Here is a 21,374-nt window from a genome sequence, read left to right on the forward strand (position 1 = left end):
AAACCCATGTGTATACAAGTATATGTGCAGCATTTGAAAGATGATGGAAGCTTCATATTTTCCCACTTGCTTGCAAAGGGGTGCATGAATCGTTGAAGACTTTAGAGAATATTTATTTAAAGTCAACAAGGGCAGTGAAAGAAGTAAAGATCTTCACAGGTCCAAAGCATTCCCTAGCAACTGAGATGAACTGATTCCATTAACAGACACTGCTAACTAAGCGTTTCCCCTTAAACAAGCTGTAAAATAGTGACTGCAACTTTAAACTGCATGGAGCATAAAATATATTCATTGTTAATTATTTTTGTTTCTCATGTTTGAATAGTCTTTATAAAACTGACTTATAACAAACAAAGTTTGTCATAAAGGGTTCTGAAATATCATCAGGATATGAGGCCTCGCTGAAAATTCAACCTGTAGTTTAAGGGCAAAGCTGAAGGCAGTGACACTCACGTAACACTGAGGGAGTAGTTTGACTCGAGGGCTACTGAGGGGTCTGACATGCACAAGTGTAAGAAAACTATACGGTGGTTTCATTCTTCCAAGGGCCAGTCCGTATGTTTCTCGTGACATCTGAACCAAACAGGCTATCTTCCTGCAGGCTCCTGTTACGGGCAATGGTGCCTCGTAGGCTGATGGTGGCATGCTTCCGAGGCAGTGTATTCCTTGGGAAACCTTTCTGCTCCTCCTCTACACAGAGTTTATCCTTTTCTTTGTCTGCTGTCTTTGGCATACAGCTGTAAGCTTCGGGGTCTTGCTGATACTGCAAGGTGAAAGGATCAGGCTTTTCACAGCAGCTTGTGGTGGAAGAATGATCAGCTGAGCTGTACATGCGCCACTGGCAGGCGTGGACCCCATGAGAAGGCAGGAGGAGGCTGTGACAGGAACTCATGCTGTCATGCATGTTGTGTGGGTGGCTGTGGCAGGAAGTCATTGAGTCTTGTACACTATGGCAGGAGGTCTGGCGTTGCAAGCTGTGGCAGGAAAGCAGCTGTTTATCCAAGTGAGGGCTGGGGCAGGGAAGCTGGATATCTGGATGTGGGGTGTTGGAAACCAGTGGCGAGCCTTCAAGGTGATGTGCAGGGCTCTCTAGGTGGGAGCTTTGGACACTCTCATCCATACTGACGGAAGTCATGTGAGAACGGTAGTCCTGGAGGCATGGGCGTGGGCGGTTGAATGAGCATGACTTTGTTCTATCGATAAGGCAGCTCTGAAGGGGCAGAACAGGACGAGGCAGTTCATCAAGGAGAGACTGGGGACGTGGTGAAGGCATTGGCTCAGGTAGAGGTGAGAGTGAGGCTGTGATAACAGGACTCATCACAGCCACGCAGCATGGACCTGTGTGGTTGGGTGAGGGGATCTGGGGAAGTTGTGGCATTGTGTGGTAAGAACTTTGCATAAAGTGAGGGGAGAGCTGCTTGCCCGAGCAGGGGGAGTTTAGCTGGCAGTGGGGCTGATGGAGCCCCTGCCTCTGGCTCTGTCCTCCCCCATTCCTATCCTCTGTCTTGGACTTGGATGGGCAACAAGCCCACCAGCGGTGCCACACGTCATCACGTTTGGCACAGTGCTGTATGAGAAGAAAGAGTCCAAGGGTGACACAAAAAGCACCATACAGGCAGCTGAATATCATATCCAGGAAATGTCCCATTGATACAGCCAATCCCCCTAAAGCCCAGGTAGCCAGGAACAGAAAGAGGGTGAATGCTGTGGCTCGGAGTTGAGATTTAAATGAGTGCTCATTGGCCAGCACTGAAACACCTGTAGCAAACGGTGGACAGTCCACAGCAGGGCCGGAAGCTCCACCAGTATCTATGTGGCAGTGATGATTTGACTCAGTGGACGATAACTGCTGCTGCTCCTCCCTCAGAACTCGCAGCTCGTACCTCCTTTCCGGATGGCGTTTGAGTTGGATGTAGGTGCACAAGAAGTACACAGACATGACCAAGACCAGAAGAGACATGGGGGCATAGAAACTTCCCAGGCTTGGTTCCCATGCCATCCAACAACTGAAAAATACACACAGAGGCATTAATCATTGATTTCATTCAACCATACATGTGATTGCTCAGAAATAATGAGAACTTACTACAAAGCACCATCCCTGCTGCCGTAGTTATCCATACTGAATGCTGCTGTAACTCCAACAATTATGAGAGGGATTCCATCACTGACAAGATAAAATCTGCAAAAAAAAGTGAAAGTGCAAATGCTGATTAGAGGATTTTGTTAGTAAAATCCAACTGACTCGAAGGACAGTATCTCACCAACTAAAATGACAACTCTAAACATTATACCGATGATTAATCTGTCCCACCTCGGAAAATGTTAACTCATTGATATCACCATAGACCTTGATTACTTCAACTACATCATAATATTACATATGTGGTAATTTTCATACATTTACCAGACAAAAATCTCAGCACTGGATAAAACCATCTCCATCCCTGCAGAGGACTGAAGCTCTGCAACGTTTGGGTTATTGACAACCACACTGACCCTACTTGTCCAGTTACCCCGTTTGTCTGGACAGTTAACTCTAGGATGAGTCCTGCTGACTCTAAACCTCTTCTATTTCAGAGTTATTGGGTCCATTGTCTGGAAACACTCAGAGCTTTGAAAAATGGTTTTGTAGCTTTGTCCTGATCTAAACCTGGCCGCAGCTTCATCACAGAGTTCATTGGACTCATGGTTTGGTTTTTACCCTGACATACAGCATGTGGAACCTTGTATACACAGGTGTGTGTATTTCAAAACTATGTCAGTTCACCACAGTCACGTCAGGCATCTGACATTGATCGATTGCCCTCACAGACCTTCACACTCACATAGTGCACTGAGAACAGTCGACTGGTGCTTACAGGGTAAGCAGGTAGGAGAATCATGTGGCTGAGTATTGTCAACGGTTTTTGCAAGTCAGCAATTCTGCAGAGGTACTGAAGGAAGAGATGAATAAGAACCACTTGGCTTGAAGCTCCACATTTTTCATTCCGAGAAACAGACGAGAATATTGCAAAAGATACAAATACATCCAAGGGCAAAAGCATCACTGCTCTAATCCTCTCCCCCCGCAACACAGTTTAATAACAATTTTGTTACTTCAAGCTCTCAAAAACAATGATGTTTGACAATAGAACCCAGAGAAGAAATTACAATTAATTTACACACGTATTAGTCATTTAATCAATTAGCATATAAGCTTTACTATCTTAAGACTTACCTGAAGACGGTTGGTTTGTTACGAGTCTTGGCCGGCCCGTTCCTGTCCTGAGCCCGAAGTGGGTCCTTGCACACATCTTTACAGATGTTCCTAGCTGTAAATGTCAGCCACAGCATGGTAGACAAAGAAGCATAGTGGAGCACAATGCCAACCTAACACAGATAAAGAGCAACATGAATTGAATGTAGCGTATAAATAAATTAGTGTTTTGTACATACAACTGAGATAGCCCACAAATTGTGATCTATCCTACTATTTTGTCCCAGTTGGGGTTCTGAAGGCAGACGTTTCTCTTTGATAAAGCTTATAATATAAAGTATATTTGAGCCATCCCTTGGTTATGCTGCTATAGACCTAGACTGCTGGGGCAAATCCCATGGTGCACTGAGCACTTTATATTACTTGGCATAGACAACATTTGAATTTGCAGTCTATTTAAATATACTAAACCACAGTAAATGTCAATCTAAGGATTACTTCACTTCGGTCCAGGGTGAAATATCTCAACTAAATTGGATTAATCAAAAAAATGTGGTCAAGCCATGCATGTTCCTCACAGGATGACCAAATACATGCAATACTAATATTCCCATCTACCCTGCTGCTATTTGTGTTGAGTGAAAATGTTCAAATTGACTAATCTGACCTTTCTGCTTCCCATGCTGGTAAGACATTGTATCTTTTTATAGACGGAAAAGGCAGAAGCTCTACTCATAACATTAACAATACTCAGGTTTGTTAATTTGAACCTCAGTTGTGAGGATCATCCTGAGATAAAGCCTTCAAATGCCTCCATAATCACATTGCTGTCTGGATTCTGCCCTGAGACATTTACAGTATGTCAATGCAAGTGACCTAGTAACCTTTGTCATTTTACCAGTCAAACTAACTATAATCTCCTTCTGCTGTGCCGTGGCCCCGGCATTACGGAGAGACCCCTCATCTGCAGAACAGAATAACAAAGTGCGTACTTTCTTACATTAACACTGTTACTGGTTTCATCGTAAAATAGCCTAGTCTTGTTTATATGATGATTTGTTGTTGTAACCAGTTATTTATTCCTCTTCATGTCATCAACTGGAATCCCTTCATTATTTACTAAATGTTGGGCCTGGCAAGAGAGACGGGACCCAACCTAGCTGACGGGCCGGGAAGAAACAAACAGACACATCTGGACGCTTGCAAGTGTGATCGCTAAGTGACGCTGACAACAAAGGTAGTCAGATGCTTGTAGATGCTGCTGATAGTTGATGCTAAGTGGTACTTTATTGTTAATTCACTGGTCTCTGAATGATTACACTGTCTCCTCATTGTAAAGTGATATTTCAAAGCAGACATGCTGTCACAGTCTGCTCATCTCCTGTCTGCTGGTATTTTTCCACTCCTCTGTCTCTGCTCCACTCTACCTGTTAGCCACGCCCCCTCATCAGGCCAACTCTCCACACCTGTGACAGCCCTGGCTGCATATAAGCCTGCTCCTGTCTCTGCTTCAGTGCCAGATTGTCTTGCGTAAATGCCTGACCTCCAGCATTTCTCTCTCCGGCCTGCTACCTGTTATCTGCCTGCTACCTGCCTGCTACCTGCTCCGGCCTGCTACCTGTTATCTGCCTGCTACCTGCCTGCTACCTGCTCCGGCCTGCTACCTGCTATCTGCCTGCTATCTGCCTGCTACCTGCTTGCTACCTGCTTGCTACCTGCTCCGGCCTGCTACACAGCTCACCACTGATCCTGTCTGCATCTAGGTAATCCTCCTGCTGTGGACCTTGCCTCCACTCAGCAACACCAGACTCACTCCTTGCCAGATCTCGCTGAAGATCACTGGGAACAAAGACTTTTCACCCTGCCACTGTTAAGAACTGTTTAAGACTGCAGTGACAAATAAAGTTCATTACCAATTAAGATCTCGTCTGCCTGTGCTGCATTTGGGTCCTCACCATACCCGTGACAGTACAATCTGGCCAGACATGGACCCAGCGCACACGCCGATGGATCGCCTGGAGAAGGTAGAGGCGATGCTCCAGCACCACGAGGCGCTGCTGCTTTCGAACTCAGCAGATGTTCAACTGGCGGTGACTAAGCAGGAGCAGGCGGTTACCTTGCTAGCCTCGCAGGTCCAACAACTCGCCGCAGCTTTTGCTCAAGCTGTCCCTCTGCCTCCAGAACCAGTCCAGCCTCTACCAGTCCCGGCTGCCTCTGCTTCCGCCTCGGAGCCTCGTGTGGGGGTTCCTGAACGCTACGCCGGGGACGCGGAGGGCTGCCGCCCGTTCCTCACAAACTGTTCCATCCTGTTTGCCCTCCAGCCCCACACCTTCGCTTCGGAAGACGCCAGGGTGGCGTTCACCGTGAATCATCTGACGGGGCGCGCTCGGCTGTGGGGAACAGCCGAGTGGGAGCGTCGCACTCCAGCGTGCTCCACTTTCCAAGCCTTCGCCGCTGAGCTCCGCAAAGTGTTCGGAGAAGCTTCCCGAGGTCCGGACGCTTCTGGAGGGCTTCTAGGTCTGAAGCAAGGGTCTCGTTCAGTGGCCGATTACTCCATCCACTTCCGCACCCAGGCTAGCTCCAGTGAGTGGAACCAGGCTGCCCAGTGCGACGCATTCCTGATGGGGCTCGCTGACTACATTAAAGACGAACTGATTTCGTACGACCTTCCCACCACTGTCGACGGCATCATCGAGCTGGCGTCCCGCATTGACCGTCGCATTCAAGCGAGACAGCGGGAGAAACATCAGGGGCTCGCAGGACGACGCCAGCCCGCCCCTTCACCAGCGGCTTCCGACGTATCGATGCTTTCTGGCTGCCGGTATTCAGGGGAGCCTGAACCCATGCAGGTGGGTGGGGCCAGTCTAACGCCAGAAGAGAGGAGGAGACGCCGCGAGGGGAGCCTCTGCCTGTATTGTGGCCAAGCGGGACACTTTATTTCCAGGTGCCCGCTAAAAGGTCGGGCTCATCAGGAAGGAAGGAGTTCCTGGTGAGTCATACATCTAGCTCCTCCTCCAGCCCACGATCCCTGTGCCAGGTCCGCCTGCTACTGCCTGAGGGATCCCAGACCCTCGCCACCCTCATTGACTCTGGCTCTGATGCCAACATTATGGACTCTAACCTAGCTCTGCAGCTGGGTGTCGGTCAGATTCCCCTGCCAGCTCCAGTTTCCACCAACGCTCTGGATGGCCGACTTCTGGGAACTGTGACCCACCTGACAGTGCCTATACAGATGTTAATTTCCGGGAACCACCATGAAACACTCCAGTTTCACATCCTGCACTCTCCTCGTCATCCTCTCCTTCTGGGGTTCCCATGGCTCCGACGTCACAATCCACACCTTGATTGGACCACAGGGGCGATCCTGGGGTGGAGTTCATCGTGTCACCAGGTCTGCCTCAAGCAAGCCGCCACACCACGACCTTCTGCCACGACCAGTTCTTCTACCGATGTGCTGGGGGTCCCGGCTGAGTATCTGGACTTCAGGGAGGTCTTCAGTAAGGCCAAGGCAACCTCCCTGCCCCCACATCGGCCCTATGACTGCGCCATCAACCTCCAGCCCGGTGCCACGCCCCCCAGAGGACGCCTGTATTCCCTGTCCGTTCCTGAGAGGGGGGCGATGGAGACATATATCAATGACGGTCTAGCGGCAGGCATCATCCGCCCTTCCTCGTCTCCGGCTGGAGCAGGTTTCTTCTTCGTGGAGAAGAAAGACAAGACACTCCGCCCCTGCATTGATTATCGTGGATTGAATGACATTACCCTCAAGAACCGGTACCCCCTGCCTCTCATCTCCTCAGCTTTCGAGCTCCTAGAGGGGGCCACCATATTTACCAAGCTTGACCTGCGCAACGCCTACCACCTGGTCCGGATCCGCGAGGGGGACGAGTGGAAGACGGCGTTCAATACCCCCACTGGTCACTACGAGTACCTGGTGATGCCCTTCGGCCTCACCAACGCTCCTGCTGTCTTCCAGGCTCTGGTCAACGACGTGCTCAGAGACATGCTCAACAGGGTCGTCTTCGTGTACCTTGATGACATTCTGATCTTCTCCCGCTCCAGAGAGGAACATGTACATCACGTCCAGAAGGTCCTCCAACGTCTGCTGGAAAACTCACTGTTCATCAAGGCCGAGAAGTGTGAGTTTCACGTCTCTTCTGTCTCCTTCCTGGGGTACGTCGTAGGGAGAGGGACCGTGGAGATGGACTCAGCCAAGGTTTCTGCCGTCACCACTTGGCCCGCCCCTGATTCCCGCAAGCAGCTGCAACGTTTCCTGGGCTTCGCCAACTTCTACCGGAAGTTCATCAGGGGCTACAGTTCGGTGGCGGCCCCCCTCACAGCTCTTACCACCTCCAAGGTTCCGTTTCTCTGGTCCACGGCCGCCAATGACTCTTTTCTGGCCCTGAAGACACGATTCACCTCGGCCCCCATCCTCCAAATACCGGACCCTGAACGGCAGTTCGTGGTCGAGGTGGACGCTTCCGACTCGGGAGTGGGGGCTGTCTTGTCCCAGAGAGCAGCCTCCGACCAGAGGTTGCACCCCTGCGCATTCTATTCCCGACGTTTGACCCCGGCAGAGAGGAATTATGACATTGGAAACCGAGAGCTCCTCGCCGTCAAGTTGGCTTTAGAAGAGTGGCGACACTGGCTCGAGGGGACTAAACTGCCGTTTCTGGTATGGACTGACCATAAAAACCTTGAGTACCTCCAGTCCGCCAAAAGACTGAACTCCCGCCAGGCTCGATGGGCACTCTTCCTGACCCGCTTCAACTTTTCCCTCTCCTATCGACCGGGGTCCCGCAACGTCAAGCCCGATGCCCTGTCCCGTCAGTTCTCGGAAAAGGAGGGGGACAGGACCGACCCAGACACTATCCTGCCTTCTTCCCGTCTGGTGGCCACACTCACCTGGGAGATAGAGGAGAAGGTCAGGGTCGCCGCCCAAGACCAGCCCGGACCTAGTGCTTGCCCTCCCAACTGTCTGTTCGTCCCGCCTGACCTCCGGTCTGAGGTTCTACAATGGGCCCACAGCACTCAACTTACCTGTCATCCAGGGATCCAACGGACCAAGGACGTGGTGCGGCGCCGGTTCTGGTGGACGTCACTGGATGAGGACATTCGGGGGTTCGTCAATGCCTGTCCCACCTGCAACCAGCACAAGCCGGCTCATCATGCCCCTGCCGGTCTTCTACATCCTCTGCCTGTGCCTCATCGTCCCTGGTCGCACATTTCTTTGGACTTTGTCACCGGTCTACCACCATCCAGCGGCAACACTACTATCCTGACGGTGGTAGATAGGTTCAGCAAGATGGCACATTTCGTGCCCCTGCCCAAACTCCCATCTGCCAAAGAGACGGCTAAACTACTCCTCCTCCACGTCGTCCGTCTCCATGGCATCCCAGTGGACGTGGTCTCTGATCGGGGTCCCCAGTTCGCCTCAGTATTCTGGAGGGAGTTCTGCTCGCTCCTGGGAGCCACCGTCAGCCTGTCCTCGGGGTACCACCCCCAGTCCAACGGCCAGACCGAACGCAAGAATCAGGAGATGGAAACGGCACTACGTTGCATGACGTCTCAAGACCCTACTTCTTGGTCCGAACAGCTCCTATGGGTAGAATACGCCCACAACACCTTGACCAGCTCCGCCACCGGTCTCTCCCCCTTTGAGTGCACCTATGGGTTCCAACCACCACTTTTTCCGGCACTTGAGAAAGAAACATCCTGCCCCTCTGTCCAGGACTTCATCCGCCGTTGTCGCAGGACTTGGACCCGAGCCAGGGCGGCTCTACTCCGGGCCGCTGACCGCTACACCGCGGCCGCCAATCGCCACCGCTCCAAGGCCCCAGACTACCAGCCGGGTCAGAAAGTTTGGCTTTCCACCCGTGATCTTCCCCTCCGGGTGGAATCCAAGAAACTGGCTCCTCGCTTCATCGGCCCATTCGAGATCCAGGAGATCGTCAACCCAGTGGCAGTGAGGCTCAAACTCCCTAGATCCATGCGGGTTCATCCCACGTTTCATGTCTCCAAGGTTAAACCGGTCCAAGAGAGCGCCCTGGTTCCTGCCACACCACCTCCACCGCCTCCTCGCCTCATCGATGGAGGTCCCGCCTACACTGTCCGTCGTATCCTGCAGTCTCGCCGGCGTGGGAGGGGATTCCAGTACTTGGTGGACTGGGAGGGTTACGGCCCTGAAGAAAGGTTCTGGGTTCCTGGGAGGAACATCTTGGACCGCACCATCATCAGGGATTTCCATCGACGCAACCCCACCCAGACGTCCAGAACCAGGCCACCTCCCAGACCACATCCTCCGTCGGAGTCCCCAAACGACAGCGACGACAGTCTCCCCGGGACCAGGGTCTTGGAGATGGACGCTGGGCTCTCGGACGAGTATTAGCCCTCCTCCAGGCCCCCGCCTCCCACCCGGTTTGGTCCATTCGTCTTGGGACGTCGAGAGCCGTCCCTTGAGGGGGGGGTTCTGTCACAGTCTGCTCATCTCCTGTCTGCTGGTATTTTTCCACTCCTCTGTCTCTGCTCCACTCTACCTGTTAGCCACGCCCCCTCATCAGGCCAACTCTCCACACCTGTGACAGCCCTGGCTGCATATAAGCCTGCTCCTGTCTCTGCTTCAGTGCCAGATTGTCTTGCGTAAATGCCTGACCTCCAGCATTTCTCTCTCCGGCCTGCTACCTGTTATCTGCCTGCTACCTGCCTGCTACCTGCTCCGGCCTGCTACCTGCTATCTGCCTGCTACCTGCCTGCTACCTGCTCCGGCCTGCTACCTGCTATCTGCCTGCTATCTGCCTGCTACCTGCTTGCTACCTGCTTGCTACCTGCTCCGGCCTGCTACACAGCTCACCACTGATCCTGTCTGCATCTAGGTAATCCTCCTGCTGTGGACCTTGCCTCCACTCAGCAACACCAGACTCACTCCTTGCCAGATCTCGCTGAAGATCACTGGGAACAAAGACTTTTCACCCTGCCACTGTTAAGAACTGTTTAAGACTGCAGTGACAAATAAAGTTCATTACCAATTAAGATCTCGTCTGCCTGTGCTGCATTTGGGTCCTCACCATACCCGTGACACATGCGGCACACCCGCATTTCAACATCAGGGTCTTGTGTGTGAGAGTTATACTAAGCCACTCCTATAACAGTGTATAAATCCCTCTTATTTTGGCCAACAGTTGTGATCGATGTTCTTGTTGCAATCTATTTTTTTTACAAGAACAACACGGAAATTATGTTTCCCAAGCCATCCTCTGCCAATATAGTACTCTAATAAAGTTGCCTTCATGACATTATTATTTAATTGTTGTAATAAATCTTGTTTTAAAATAATTACACTTGAAATTGAAACACCATCAATTTCATTAGATTTTCAACTTCCTCTGTTTATTTTCAAAATCAATTCAAATCCAAAGATTTATGGTCAATATTTGCTATGAGACTAAATTGAATGTCCTGGTCACAACTAAAGTGTTTTCCCACAACTTCCAGTTTCTATGCAAAGCTAAGCTACTTGTGTCTGCTGGCTCCAGCTTCATACTTGATTTCTTATCTCACTCTCAGCATATTTAACATTTGAAAATATTTCCCCGAAATATCAAATCATTCCTTAATTTGATAATTTATCTAATAGCATATACTTTGAACTTAATTTCCAAATGAAAAAATAACTTCAAAATTAGAGAGAAACCCTGCAGTTCCCATAATGAGCAAGCTCTTTGGCCAACTTGGAGAGAAGAAACTCCCTCTTTAAGTGAAAGAAACCTCTAGCAGAACCAGACTCAATCTGCAAATGTATCCAGTTAAAGGGTACATTTTATAACAATTACATCTCCCAAACATCAATTTTAGCATTAACAAAGTGTGCATGTCAGTCTGCTGCTGTTATCATTCAGCTGAAACCACTTTGCACTATTACAGCCTCACAGAGCTGCAGCATGGCACAGCAAGAACACATTGACAGTGTTATGTGGGTTAAAAACTTTTATAAATAGTGCCATGTGTATTTGAACCAGAAGAAATGTAACATCCAAACAGCCCCACAATAGTGTAAAGCAAGCCTCAAACTCAACCACATTTAACTTGCTGAACAGTGAACACGTCACTTGTCAAACCAGGCGGCACCTTGTGTGAAGCCCATTGGACTCAGAAGTGACTGGAAGTGCTTGATCAACAGCTGTCTAAGAACCATCACATCGTACAGAAATATCAAAATATCACCACACTAATGTAGTCGAGAAGACACAATACTTACAATCTGACACACAAAAGGCAGGTTGACCTGATTGATGCCGCCGGCAAAAACTCCAAACGTAAGTCCCGTGTGAAAGAGGAAGTTGAGGAGTATGTGCCAGCCATTTCTGCTGATGCGGATGACACTGCGAACGGTGAACAGAGTTACAAGTTACAAAGGTGTTGGGTGCATGAAGTGAGAGAATAAGAATAAAGTAGTGCTGAAATGTAACATTGTGTCATATTTCACACTGAGAAGTACTTCAGAGCAAAACTGTGCAGCTGCATTTGGAAAGAATTCAGAAACATTTAATAATGTAAATATTTTCTGAAATATATTTCTGAAATTCTGAATTACAACTGCATTGATAAGATGGCATGATAATGTTATTAAAGTCCATGTTAGGTACACTTTTAGCTACAACTGTGGCACAATTTTCAATAATTTGTAGCATTTGGATCAAAATCATTCACCAGTTCAGTCAAACGTTTGGAAAATAATTCAAGGGTAAATGGACTTAATTTATTTAGTAATTTTACAGTTTCAGTGACCACTTAAAATTCAGCCAATCACACACACAAACACACATTCATACAGTGCACTTCTCTATCAATCATCCAGTCACACACTGTTGGCACGGCCATCAGGAGCAATTCAGGAATCATTGTCTTGTCTTTATTTGACATGTGGACAGGAAGATCGAACCCCTGACCTTCTGATAAATGAACAACCTGCTCTACATGGTGAGATCAATACAAATGGGTACACAAACACACCTCCTTCTTTCCTTAACATGTTGGACTTGTTTGTTTATGCACAAAAGTAATTGTTTATTGACTGAAAAAAGAGAGAAATTAGAATCCTGCCTATTTCTAAGTCAAAGTAGATAAATCTGTCTATCCACCAATAACCCCATCAACATACATATTGGCACGTGACTACTGTATTAAGACAGTTTTAAGAATGTTCCTTCTTTCTTTCTTTTTCAGCTAGTCTCAAATACTTTTTTGGTACAAATTGTTCATTCCAGTAAGCTCTTATCTGGTGTTCCTCCCCTCCCTATGACATGTAAGAAAACTACCTGCTTCATCCAAGGTCATTTCTCTCACTATAAGTGGGTAATACTGACTTTGTTTCTTATCGTCTCTCGACTCTCTGACAGTGAGCTGCGCATAGCTCTGGGCCGATCCTTTGGCAAAAGCGTCTTCTTAATAAATATACAAAGACAATTTTGTTGTTTGCTTATTTTCAGATTATCCCCACGTAACAATTGTTCTATAAATGTTCTTCTTACCTATGGTGGACGATATAGGTCATAATGGAGACAAGCAGACAGAGCAGCATGACTGCAGTGCAGGCATACACCACTGGATGTAGGAAATCCCCAGGGTATGGTGGGAAGGACAACACTCTCTTCAAATCCTGCAGGTTGACACAAGTTTAAAAAAAGAACAATGAAGAATAGTACATATAATTATTGCTTACAATGATTGATTAGAGCCACACAAATTGATGATAATAAAGTAAAACACATAATGCCCTTGTTCAGTTACAAAACATTAGAGGATGATCTGAACGATAAGTGCAAAGATCTGTCTCATGGTGCTGAGGTGGTCTTGACCAATAAACCAGTGGAAAAGCCTGTAAGACGTCATGGGACGTATACAAAGGTTAAACTGGCACTGTCCATAGTGCAAAAATATACCACGTCAGAAGTTTGCTGATTGACATGTTGTATTTTATTTGTTCATTTTCCTTTTAGTCTTAAAATGAAAAGAGTAAAGTAAAGCGGATTGTTTCTCAGAACTAATCACCAGCATCACTATAATTAGATTCCTTTTTGAAAAACCATTAATAGACTCATAAACCCTGCTCCTTCTGCCCAGCTAGCCATTTTTAATACTGACTGTGAAAAGTTTTTTAAGCATAAAATATTTGTCATCAGAATAATATTATACCTACTACCACTGTTCTTCCAAATATTGCAGATCGTCCTGCCTGTCCCATTCTCCAGTAAGTTTATCTTTCTGAATCATCGATACTGTGTCTCACATGCATTCTTCTCCCAGCCCTCTTGACATCCTTCCCACCTCACTCCTAAAAGCAATCGGTGCTATTCGCCCTAGCCTTCTCATCATTATTAATTGCTCTCTTTCTTCTGGCTGTGTCCCTGATCGTTTTAAGAAACCAGGCATTCTGCTTTTAAACAACCTCTTAACAGTTGGGTGAAATTTGCCTAAAGCGCCTGTCTGAGGCATACCCAAAGTAAATTGAAAGCTGTTCTTGAACCATTTGGAGTATATGCAATTTTTGTCTCTTTTGAAAGATAACATTCTTAACTCAAATCCAAGTGCATTATATGTAACTTAGATGTTTTAAAAAACAAAGATGAGTGTCTCACACGTTACATTACATTCCTTGTCACTTAGCTGACACTTTTATCCAAAGCGACTATGAGGGGCCATTCAGGGTTCAGCATCTTGCCCAAGTACACTTCGGCAGGGGGTTGGGATTAAAGCCACCGACCCTCTGGTTGGAGGAAGACTGCTCTGTCACTCAAACAAATAAAAAGCACTGGAGGGACGATGCATCTCCTGCATGAGCTGCACAATGTGATCTTTAACAAACAACAATAGGGAAACTCATTTCATTTGCCACAAAAAATTCACTGCAATTCAAGAACTGATCAGAATTTGGGTGGCTAAAGGTCAAAAACACTTATTGCTTTGTGTACACTTTCTTATAACGCTCTGAGAGACTTATTTTAAATTTGGAACAAATGTTGACTTAGACTCACAGATTAGATTCACACATTTTGGTGGTCAACGGTCAAGGTCACGGTGGCCTCAAAAAACATGTTTTGGTGTTTTTTTGACCAGTTGTCACTTGGACTCAAAGACGACCTGATTCCAGTGGTCAAAGGTCACATTGACCTCATATAATTCTGAAAAATAAATGTATATAGTCTTAAACTGGTGACAGAGGCCTCTGACTGATCAGCTCCAAAAGTTGATCAACTGGAGATACCGTCCCAAGTAATATACAACATTTCATTAGGAAAAAATCAGCCAATGCCTTTTAATTCTGTAGACACACACACACACACACTCTCTCTCACACACACACATACACACACACACACTCTCTCACACACACACACACACACAAAGCCAAATTATCTACACAAAGAGGATTTCAGCCATGTTTTTCAGTCATTTGATGGAAGAGATTCAGTCCTATTTTCATTAGTCAAGCCGTCCACACTGCATACAGTAACAGCCCAAAAAAACAATGGACCCACACAGTATTTTTCGACTTTGAGTCTCCATCCTTGTATTTTACTTCTACTGACTATGCATCCAAAATGCTGCTGACCTATGCTGTGTGTGAATGCATCCTGTGTAACAGTGATGTAGCACGCTTGCTGGTGCTCTGCTAACATGCAGCTCACGCTATGCATACCCCTGTGTATGTCACAGGTCACATTCTGCAAGAAAATACAATTGCCCAGAGTTATCTGATGATGCGAATGCATGCAAATTGTAAACACCAGAGTCTCTCTCTCTCTCCACAAGTAAAGGAAACAAATTGTATGTATCTGAAGTCAGGCTCACTATCTTTACGCTATCTTAAGTACTTAATACATTTACATGGGACTAATATTTATCTTCACATTCGCGTTCAGCAGCAAAGTGCATTTCCAGAAATATTATATAATCTTATTCACTGAATCTATAGCTTCTGATACTAACACCAACATGCTGCACTAAGCAAAGAGTTAGAAGAGTGCATATAACAGAAAAGAGTAATGTTTCCTCTGTGCATACAGGCAGCATTGCTGCAACAATGCTGCCATGCACCATTGAGATTTGAGCATCCAGCCTCAATCATGCTCGTCAGAATGACTTCATGAAGCCTGGAGACTTGCCGCTGGAGGCTGGAATGTGCTGCATGTTTCCAAAAGCCTGCACAATTACTCAAGCCTCTTTCAGTGCGAGAGCATTAATGAAATCTCTTGACATGACACCAGGGTTTAGAAACCTAAACTGACTCACTAGGAAAATGTAGCCCCTGTGCGTGTATTATTTTTGCTCAACTAGAAATATTACCAGCAATACACACTATTGTTATATTGTTATTATTATGATATAATAATAATTATCATAATATTCTGCGATTTTAACGATATTTTAAGATACTTCCCATAGGTTTAGGAATAGAGAAAGCAAATAAAAACAAATGAATAGAGATATAAAATGATCTAATCCTATTATCAGTTTAAAGAGGTGGGCTGTGAGCATGGTTGTGAGTCATGTTTTGATGGTGGGCAGGTCAGTCCAGTCTCGATTTTGACAGAGGAAGCAGCTTCTAATACTTAAAAATGAAGAAGTGGCAGTTGCAGAAATTATCTGCATATCTGCCTTCAAAAATATCCAGGGGTGAACAAACACACTGCTTTAACTAATAACACAAAATCTGTGAGCCCCTCGGTTGACAGAAGCCCATGGAGTCAGATGTGTGTGGGTGTGTGTGTGTGTCCAAGAAGGAGCTCAGAGAAACAGCTAAAGGCCCAAAGGAATCACTTGAGCTGTTTTACATCTATATATGTTCATGAGCCAATAGACTCTATATAGACGACATGGCAGCGCTGCAAAAGTGAAGCAAATGTGTTTTGATTGTGTTTTGATTCAAATGTGTTTGGCTGAGTAGAAAATCACGACCCCAACCACCCTTATACCGTAGAAGACATTACTACTGCGGTTCCCTGGTTACTTCTCTGCAGGTAGCGTTTGTATCGAGAATATTTTTCACTTTCACTTCTGGATAGAAAGAGGACAGGGAGACAAAAACCCTGGATAATCCATAACAACAGGGAAAATGTTTGTAGGATCATCAAACTAAGGTTGAATTGTTTGACAATGCAGCAGAATATGTGGTGTAAAAGCAAAACTGTGCACCAACATGAAAACATCATACCATGGTTCGACTTAGAGCTTTCCTATTAATATCAACACACAAACTTTCTTCTATTTGGTTTCAAATTAAGACTTTATTTGTTGTTACCTTTTTAATTTGTGTCTCGTGACATCATAAAAAGATCCCAGCGCTTGAATGGCACTGCACTTTTCTCCCTTCATTTTGAGACTATAGTTCATCAATAGTGTGTAGACATCTGTGGCTGTCAGGAGGTAAAGCGGGTCATCCAAAAACCAGGTTCAATCCCAGTCTCCTCCATGCTCCGCATGCCAGAGTGTCCTTGAGAAAGATACCGGACCCCAAAACGTCCCTGACGGCTGTGTTGGCAGTGTGTGAGTGATATAGTATGAAAGTGCTGATCATAGATGCACTGTATGAATGTGTGTGTGTGTGTGTGTGTGTGTGTGTGTGTGTGTGTGTGTGTGTGTGTGTGTGTGTGTGTGTGTGTGTGTGTGTGTGTGTGTGTGTGTGAATGGGTGTATGGCAAGTACAGTACATGCATTTCACTATGAGGAATTACATGTGTCATGTAATCAGGCCTAATACTGTCAAGAGTGAGAGTCACAAGACAACTACTGATCCAAAGAACACGCATGTATTTTATGTTTTGTGTGCAGAGGCAGCGTCTCACAGTCTTAGGAGGGAGTCGTGATGTTTGGATAAGTCGACAAAACACAAGAGACTGCTGTTCATCTCTGAGTGAAACAGACATTCATCATTGTTTCTTTTATACATGACCGCTCCACAACCTTTACCGCAAATGTATTATTGTCGTCGTGGCGATGAAGGCCCCATATGCCTGCTGCCAGAGGGGGCGCTTTTTGAAGAGATGCTCCCATGAGTCGTATCCGGGGGAAGGAACAAACAACTTAACGGCTGTTTGAACAAAAATATTACCAGTGAGACTTTGACTTCTCTTCCAAATAATTTGGCTAATCTTTGTTTACAATGGGTCGTGTTAGACCTTCTTATTGCAAAGCCATATCGAAGAGTTATCTCCCAAATTGCTAAAACATTCATTTTAATCTACACTTTTTAATCTACACATTTTAAAAATAAAAACTAAGCTATGTGTAATCCAAGAGGTCACTAACTATTACAAGTTTTTGAAATGTGTAATAGTGTATCAGTGAATATGTGTTATTATTATGTCACTTCATTCATTAACTGATGCACCAACACATGAGCTGGGATCAAGTTCAGAGTCACACGTGGGATCAGCCTCTCTGAAAGCAGAACATGATCTTTTTTATTTTTTCCAATTATCTGACTGGATCATTTCACTTCCTTATATTAGGACAACCATGCACGGCCGAGTGGTTTTCATCTGACAAGGACAAGTCCGGTTTGAAGTAATGACAGTAATGAATAAAGAAGATGCGTTCATGTGTCTAACAGTGTATTTCTTCAAAAGAGGAGGGTTCGAGAATTCAAGAAGCTGCCAACAAATACACTATTATCTATGTATGTTATATATAAATGCACTTATATTCTTGCACCAAGCTCTGATGACCGAGCTGTGGAGGCAGGGATGTGGAGGAAGCTTAGAGAAAGTGACTCATACAGTATAAGTGACGTGCATCTCCAAGGCAGGTCGAGCATTCCCTCTGTGTTAAGAGGCAAAATGTGCCTTCAAACAACAGTTCAGCCTCTCTTTCCTTTCACTGGGGCTCACTCTTGCATGTGCATAATTCAAGCTGAAGATTCCTTTGGAGGCAGGAATCAAGAGCTAACTTGGCTCAGTCTTTACGACAGTGTCAACTCGCTTTTCCTTTGTGTTCCAAGGCCTTGTATTTTAGAGACACTGTCATGTCTTCCTCCTCTCATCTCTCTCTCTCTCTCTCTCTCCGGGACAGCATGCTCTCTCATCACGTTCCACTGAACAACCCATCTATTGGACACAGCATGACTGATTAAATCCAATGCAGATCACATGAAATCAAATAAAAAAAACAGGCGTGCACACGCAGCAGCCGAGATCTGTGCTCACCACGCTCACTTGTCCCAGCTGACCAACCATGCGCTGTCACACGACGTAAGATTTTCTAATTAGGTTTCTTTGTTCTGAATTTGATGCACGGGCTGGCGTATAAACAAGACATTTCCATGGCATCGGAGCTTTTCATTAGCTCACATGTGTCACGGGGACTCCAGATAAAGTTTATTTTGAAAGATTATCACACTTTCTTCTCTACATTTGATGTGTGAAAGGTGGAAACATCCATCGCTTGTCTAATCCGAGGTGGATGAATAATGTCTTTCTGTCCTGCTGTTTATATTTCTGTTACACTGAACTGAGCACTCATGAGGACACATGATCATGAGTGTTTAAACACAGGGATGTGCTGAGGATGTATTGGCACTAGTCAGGACATTCTTTCATTGACTGGCATAATTTACTACAATGCCTAATTGACTTGAATTACGCCTCCTGTCAAAAACACTGATACACTCATTTTTGACTCAGGCTTACTAGAGCTCTTAATGGTCCAGACCTGTGGAACAACATACACTGACAGAACTCACAGAAATACTGATACCGATACATGATGAAAAAGATAATTACACTGACTGCAAACTCAATCCTGCAAACAAATCCGCCAATATTAACATTGCAGATACTGCATATCACAAAATAAAGACACGACATTAGTGAGTGTGTCGCACTCATTTTATACAAATCACCCAAACAGCAGCAGCAGTGGTGCTACCAGCTAAGTGCACCAAGGAAAACAAGACAAGACAGCGGGCAACTGCCCCAGACCCTTCAGGGGACAGGATGCTCTACCACAGCTGATTGCTGGATGGTCCAGGGGCCTCAGACCACCCCTCCTGACAAGTATACCCACATACTGCAAACCCCAAACCTCCAGTTTGTAATGCAGGTTTTCTGTTAAAAAATTCCCAAGCCTCAGGATTCAAGGTGATGTTACTAGTTATTTTCACAGACTTAACAAGACCCAGTTAACTCTGTACAGCTGTTGTCACATCTTTATAGAACTGAATTGAATTGATCCAGACATTGAGCCAAACCTGTATTTTGACCTAATCTTGTGTTACAACAGATAGAATCCAACATGGGTGTTAAACCTCATATAACCAGTTGCTAATGCAGAGCCAGAGAAGTGTCTGGTGCTGTGGACAGAGCAAACGTGTGATTGTGACTTTCAGTTTAAGACTTCACTTCATGATGCAGTCTCTTAATGATGATGTCTGCACCAATCAGCTGAGACAACCTGCTGTTATGTTGCTCAAATTGTTTTTCTATATTTTCTTGGTCTAATTAGTAAGTGGGTATGTCACCATGCAGCCGCACACGGACATGCAGCCATTGAGACAGTGATGCTCACCTAAGTAAAATGCGTGATGGAATATGAATGAATATTATAATAACTTACCATGAGCCTTAGTGGAGTTACACTTGAGTTGCGAAGCCCTGGTCTCTCCCGGAGGCCCCTGCTGCCCCCCCTACCCTGCGCCCTGCGGGTCCATGTACAGGTGCTCGGTCAGCGTGGTGCTCCGGGCTCCGGGTCTCCAGGGGTCCCGGTGCAGCCGAGGAGGATGTGATCACAGGAGGCCGGCGCTCTTCCTGCAGCTCGGCGGCGGCAGGAGCAGCAGTGTCGGGCAGCCACGGCCTCCCGGTCCCGACTCCATCTCCACCCTGAGCTGGCGATAAGAAATCACAGGTGGAGATCCATCTTCCTCCGCGGCGCCCTGACCCAGACTTCACATCTGTCTTCCAGCTGTGGAGGACACACGCGTGTGGGCGGTGGACACGATCACTGACAATAATGTGTATTTTTGCAGAGGAGGGAGCGAACTGTCAGAGCTCCCGGCTCTCACCCGGTGTTTCTATCCAGCGGCGACGCACGCGTATCATCTCTCTCTCAGCGAGAGTGACTGTGCGTGTGCGCCCTGGCTGTGATTTTAACCAGGGGATGAGCAATAACTGCTGTGTGTGTGTGTGTGTGTGTGTGTGTGTGTGTGTGCGTGTGCGTGTGCGTGTGTGTGTGTGCACTCAGTTACCTGCTTCCTCTCCACAGCTGAGCGCGATCCAGAGCCTGCTCCGCTCCGCTCGATCCAGGTCAGTGGACACACAGCGGCTGCGCTCCGGCTTCCACTACCGATGAGCCGCATGTTACGTAGGGAGCCGGGGCGGGGAGAGGCGGCTCGGCGGAGGCGGTGCGTGGGGCGGATCGTGCGGGAGCTGCGGGTTGTGGCAGCCATGGCAACGGTTCTTGTTATGAGCATGTGGAGAAAAGGCAAATTGGCCAACTGTGCATTCGGAGGCCTGGTTAATACGCGATCAAGTCCCCGAGACTGCGTGTCTCACTTCAACACTGAGCAGAGCATCAGTGAGAGAGCGTCGCTTCATGGGATCCTGCTCAGAGCCACGTGTGTGATCAGCCTCTCTGAGAGCAGAACTCTTTCTACCGAGCTGACTGGACCATTTCATTCAATTCATTTTATTCAATTATCAGAGAGACACATGACCCAGTGTTTTTTTGTGACATGGACAATGGCACATCACGTTATCAGCTCAACCCTCCTACTATGACGACTACTACCACAAACTAGGGCTGGATCACATGACCAAAAGTATATCAAATTAAACATTTATATATCAGGCAACATCGATAATTATCATGATAAAGGTCACATTATAATAACGTTTTAAACACGTCTATACTCAGAACTGTCCCTAAAGATCAATAAAGTATCCATCCATCCATCTATCTATCTATCTATCTATCTATCTATCTATCTATCTATCTATCTATCTATCTATCTATCTATCTATCTATCTATCTATCTATCTATCTATCTATCTATCTATCTATCTATCTATCTATCTATCTATCTATCTATCTATCTATCTATCTATCTATCTATCTATCTATCTATCTATCTATCTATCTATCTATCTATCTATCCGTCCGTCCGTCCGTCCGTCCGTCCGTCCGT

General features: G+C 46.4%; 1 protein-coding gene across 1 annotated transcript; it reads right to left on the reverse strand.

Moving 5' to 3' along the window:
* Positions 1-520: 520 nt before the first annotated feature.
* On the reverse strand, positions 521-20,636 carry adgra1a (adhesion G protein-coupled receptor A1a). The gene is made up of 7 exons (XM_061094465.1): positions 20,436-20,636; positions 19,882-20,070; positions 12,727-12,869; positions 11,454-11,577; positions 3,221-3,372; positions 2,087-2,182; positions 521-2,006 (listed from the first exon to the last, which is right to left on the reverse strand). The coding sequence occupies exons 1-7, from the start codon at positions 20,634-20,636 to the stop codon at positions 521-523; spliced, it is 2,391 nt and encodes a 796-aa protein (XP_060950448.1).
* Positions 20,637-21,374: the final 738 nt, after the last annotated feature.

The sequence above is a fragment of the Limanda limanda genome, chromosome 21 (genome assembly GCF_963576545.1).
Source record: "Limanda limanda chromosome 21, fLimLim1.1, whole genome shotgun sequence".
NCBI classification, from domain to species: Eukaryota; Metazoa; Chordata; class Actinopteri; order Pleuronectiformes; family Pleuronectidae; genus Limanda; species Limanda limanda.

Excerpts from the sequence above, each read along its gene's own strand:
- adgra1a (XM_061094465.1), bottom strand. The coding sequence starts at position 20,636 with ATGGCTGCCACAACCCGCAGCTCCCGCACGATCCGCCCCACGCACCGC. Across the intron at positions 3,373-11,453 it reads TGCCTTTTGTGTGTCAGATT|GTTGGCATTGTGCTCCACTA; the intron begins GTAAGTATTGTG and ends TATCTGTGTTAG. Across the intron at positions 2,183-3,220 it reads AACAAACCAACCGTCTTCAG|ATTTTATCTTGTCAGTGATG; the intron begins GTAAGTCTTAAG and ends TTTTTTTTGCAG.